The following is a 4,278-nucleotide window of genomic DNA, read 5'->3' as shown; positions in this document are numbered from 1 at the left end:
TCTCTCTCTCTGTCTTTGTCTCTGTCTGTCTGTCTGTCTGTCTGTCTGTCTGTCTGTCTGTCTGTCTCTCCACCTCTCTCTCTCTTCCTCTCTGTCTGTCTGTCTGTCTGTCTGTCTGTCTTTCTCCCCCTAGATCTTTTTCATACTATCTGATATCTGGTCTCCCCAGTCTTGTACCTTTGAAATACAACTCAGCTTCTCCAACTGTAAAATAATGGTAATAATGCTTTTTTCTGCCTCTATCTCAGAGGTCATAATTAAAGCACTTTGCTAGCCTCAGACATGTGTTCTCATTATTATCATTACTCATGTCTTACCCATGACAATATTCTCCTGAGCTCCTCACCTCCAGTCTCTTCTCCCTTTAAGCTCTTATATATGCTGTCACATTAATCTTCCTAAAAACACAGCTTTGATCCAGATACTTCCCAGCTCAAGAATCCTCAGTGATTCTCCATTATCTTTTTTGTTTTTTAAACCCTTACTTTCTATCTTGAAATCAATACTGTGTATTGGCTCCAAGGCAGAAGAGTGGTAAGGGCTAGGCAATGGGGGTCAAGTGACTTGCCCAGGGTCACACAGATGGGAAGTGGCTAAGGCCAGATTTGAACCTAGGACCTCCTGTCTCTAGGCCTGGCTCTCAATCCACTGAGCTACCCAGCTGCCCCCTCTCCATTATCTTTTGAATAATGTTCGAACTCTTTAGTTTGGCATTCAATGTCCTTCACAATCAAGCTTCCATCATATTTCTTACCATTCCCCCTACTGGAAACTTCCATTCCAGTCAGCCTGGCTTATTCACTGTTTCTCATCTTGGATAGAGCCCTGGATCTGGAGTTAGAAACGCCTGAGTTCCCATTTGGCCTCAGATACTTAATGAGAGACCACAGGGAAATCACTTCTCTGCTTCAGTTTTCTCGACTGTAAAATGGGGATAATCGTAGCATTTGCTGCCAAGGGTTATTGTGAGGATGCAATGAGATATTTGTAAAAAGTGTTTAGCACAATGCCTGGCACATTGTAGACTCTCTTTCCCTTCTCTTCTGTGTTTTCTTTCCACGTGTGCCTGAAGTGCCATATCTCTCCCTGTCCTGGCCAGTCTTCAAGGTTTAGTTTGCGTTCCACCTCCTCCAAGAAGCTCTTCTTGACGTCATATACCACCTGGCACGAGAGTCTTTTATGCATTCATCTTATCTCCTATGCTGGACCTGAACTTCTCAGGGCCAGGGATCATGTTTTAATTATCTCCACATATCTCCCTGCACCTGGCACAGGTCTCCATACCCAGTAAGTGCTCAGAAAGAACACAAGATTGACAGTCTGAGGATCCAGGTTCAAATCCTAATGCTGCTATTTGCCACCATTAGGATCTTAATTTCCTCATCTATAAAAAGAGGGGACTGACCTTGAATGTCCCATGTTATAATTTGGGTCTGGCCCCAGGAATTGCCAAGATGAGCCAACCCATTCTGAATCCTGTGATCCCATGATTATGTAATTAGACCCAGCCCTCATTTAGTGGATTCTAACCACCTGACTTGGTTTCTCCCTTCTTTAGATGATGAAGAAGAGCTGGACTGCAGCTGGAATACAAAAGCCAGGGCACACCCAACCTTTCTCATAGACTGTGCCAGTGGGAAGCCTTTCTCTCTGCCTAAGCCATCCCCAGCCCGTCCCCAAAGCCCCCACTCAAGACCTAGTCATCCTCAGATGGAAACCTACATCTTGTTCTGCTGGGACCCACCCAGTCCTCCTCAGGAGGTCTCCCAAGATGGAGAAGTTGTGGCAGAACCCAACAAACAGCTCATCGAGGGCCCCCAGGACCCGGCTCCTAGTCCAGTCAGGCGGCCCACATCCAAGGACAAGCTTATGTCCGTGGTATTGTCCTCCATGCCCTTCTTGCCCACAAAAGCTTGGATCTCAGTCAAGACCTCCCTGAGAGCACTCTATTCCTGTATCTGTGGGCAAGAGGATTAAAGCTGGTGGAGTGGCATGGGGTGCAATTCAATACACATTTATTGAGTTTCCATTGTGTGCATGACCCTAGACTTGACACTAGAGAAACAAATATAAAAAGGAAAATCTTCAAGGAGCTTACAGTCTACAAAGCAATATCCATTAATGAGCATTTATTTTTTAAAATACATTTTTATTATCTTTTATTTTTACATTGTCTAAAATTTTTGTAGTACTCCTTGCCATCCCGGAGAGCTAACCCATTTGTTACATGTAGAAATAATTTTTGGCCATTGTTTTCTGATATTTTAGAATTTAGATTTTCTTCCTCCCTCCTTTCCCCCTTCTCTTCTGGGCGGTAAAATAGCCCAATATAGGTTATACCAATGCTTTCATGTGATACATATTTCAATATTGCTCATGTGGGGGCAGAAGACACTTCTCACACATACAATAAAACACTCATGAAAGAAATAAAGTGGAAGATTCTTGCTTTGATCTGCAATTAGACTCCAACAATTCCTTCTTTGGCTGTGGATAGCATTTTTCCCCCTCTTGGGAGTCCTGCTTATTCTTTGAAATTTCCAAACATTCACGGAACACTTATTAACCATAGGGCTAGTCTGGTATGACTTTGTGTTTTTCTCTCCTCTTCCCTAAACTCTTCTTCAGTTAAGCCAATAAGGCCTACTTCTGAGGGGAAGTGGCAGTTGCAAAACTCATATGTGAAGCCATATGGTAGAGGTTCAGGCCTCTGTTGTTTGTTCCTCTTCCCTGGCTTGCACCTTTTTTTTTTTTCCATTCAAACAATGCCTACTAACAATGAATATCTCCCAAGGTTCTGTGCTGGGCCCTCTTCTTCCTCCCATCACTGCTTTACTTGTGATCTAATCAACCCTCATAGAAGAAAACATCATCTCTATGCTGGTGATTCTCAAATCTGTTTATGTAGCCCTGACCTCTATCCTTACCTCTAGTCTCCCATTTCTAATATCTGTTTAACATTTCAAACTGGATGTTCTGTAGACATCATTAATTCAACTTCCTTTTCCCCATAAATTCCTCTCAGTCATACAGGCTCATAGTCTCAGAATCATCCTCAACTCTCTCACTCAATAAACCCTAATAGCTTCTTATCATCGATTCTCCTCCTCCACCTCGATTCTCCTCCTCCTCCTCCTCCTTCTTTTTCTTTTTCCAATGGCTGTAGCCATTTTCTCTGGCCTCCTTTTCTTCATCTCCTGACTTCCCTGACTCAGAATCCCCTTTAATGCTAGTACCTTCTACTGCCAGTTTATCCTGTCTACATCTTGTTATGTAGAGTTGTTTGCATGTTGTCTCTTCTATCAGACTGAGAGTTCCTTGAAGGCAAGTAATGTTTTGCCTTTTTATGTACCCTCAGCACTTAGCACAGTTGCCTGGTCCATAGTAGGTGTTTAATGAATGCTTGTTGACTTGACTTGAAAGGCAGAATTCCAACTCAGGTCTTCCTGAGTCCAAAGTCAGTCTTCTATCACCTGCATCATAGCCCCTCTCTGCTTCTCCTGCCATTCATCCTCCAGGTGATTTGGTGGTGGTGGTGAGATTTATTCACCTGCTCTTGTTTCCTCCAGTGGTAAGTGAGGGATGATTGTGAAAGTCCCTTCCAGCAATAAGATTCTGTAATTCTTTCTTTGAAGTAGGTCAATCAGTCAAGGAGGTGGGGAAAAAAAAAAATCTGTTGACTGCTGGGTCCGTCTTTGTGGCTCCATCACCACTAGGTGTCGCCCCATCACCAGGCAGGAAACAGGGAATAGCAGTGGACTTAGGATGGCTTGGGTTCCTATTCTCCCTCAGAATCTTATTAATTGGATGATTATGGAAAGTTGCAGAACCTCTCCAAGCCTCAGTTACCTCATCTGTAAAATAACAACACCTACTTTCCCAGGTTGTTGTGACTATCACAGGAGATAACATCTGTACAGTGTTTGCAAACCTGAAAGCCCTGTGTAAATAGGAATAAGTATCATAACCCATCTGTGCTTTCTTGCTTAGTCCTAGGACCTTTAGCATCCTATAAATTCTCCCAAGGGATCCTGGTATATGACACATCCTCACCTGGTTCTCTCTCTCTCTCTTGCTTTCTCTCTGTCTCTCCCTCTTCCTCTCTCTTCTCTCTCTCTTCCTCTTCCTCTGTCTTCTCTCTCTCTTCCTCTTCCTCTCTCTGTCTCTCCCTCTTCCTCTCTCTTCCTCTTCCTCTCTCTTCTCTCTCCCTCTCCTCTCTCTCTCCCCTCTGTTCTCTCTCTGTCTCTGTCTCTCTCCCCCTCTCTGTCCTCTCTCTTC

General features: G+C 43.8%; 1 protein-coding gene across 1 annotated transcript; it reads left to right on the top strand.

Moving 5' to 3' along the window:
• Positions 1 to 1,558: 1,558 nt before the first annotated feature.
• On the top strand, positions 1,559 to 1,977 carry LOC123254353 (steroid receptor associated and regulated protein; the record flags this gene model as incomplete). The annotated part of the gene is made up of 1 exon (XM_044683391.1): positions 1,559 to 1,977. A coding segment is annotated over one exon (419 nt), but the record flags the coding sequence as incomplete, so codon positions are not given.
• Between the last annotated feature and the right edge of the window lie 2,301 nt (positions 1,978 to 4,278).

The sequence above is a fragment of the Gracilinanus agilis genome, unplaced genomic scaffold (assembly GCF_016433145.1).
Source record: "Gracilinanus agilis isolate LMUSP501 unplaced genomic scaffold, AgileGrace unplaced_scaffold20324, whole genome shotgun sequence".
In the NCBI taxonomy this organism is placed as follows: domain Eukaryota; kingdom Metazoa; phylum Chordata; class Mammalia; order Didelphimorphia; family Didelphidae; genus Gracilinanus; species Gracilinanus agilis.
This window is presented reverse-complemented; position numbering and strand designations above follow the sequence as displayed.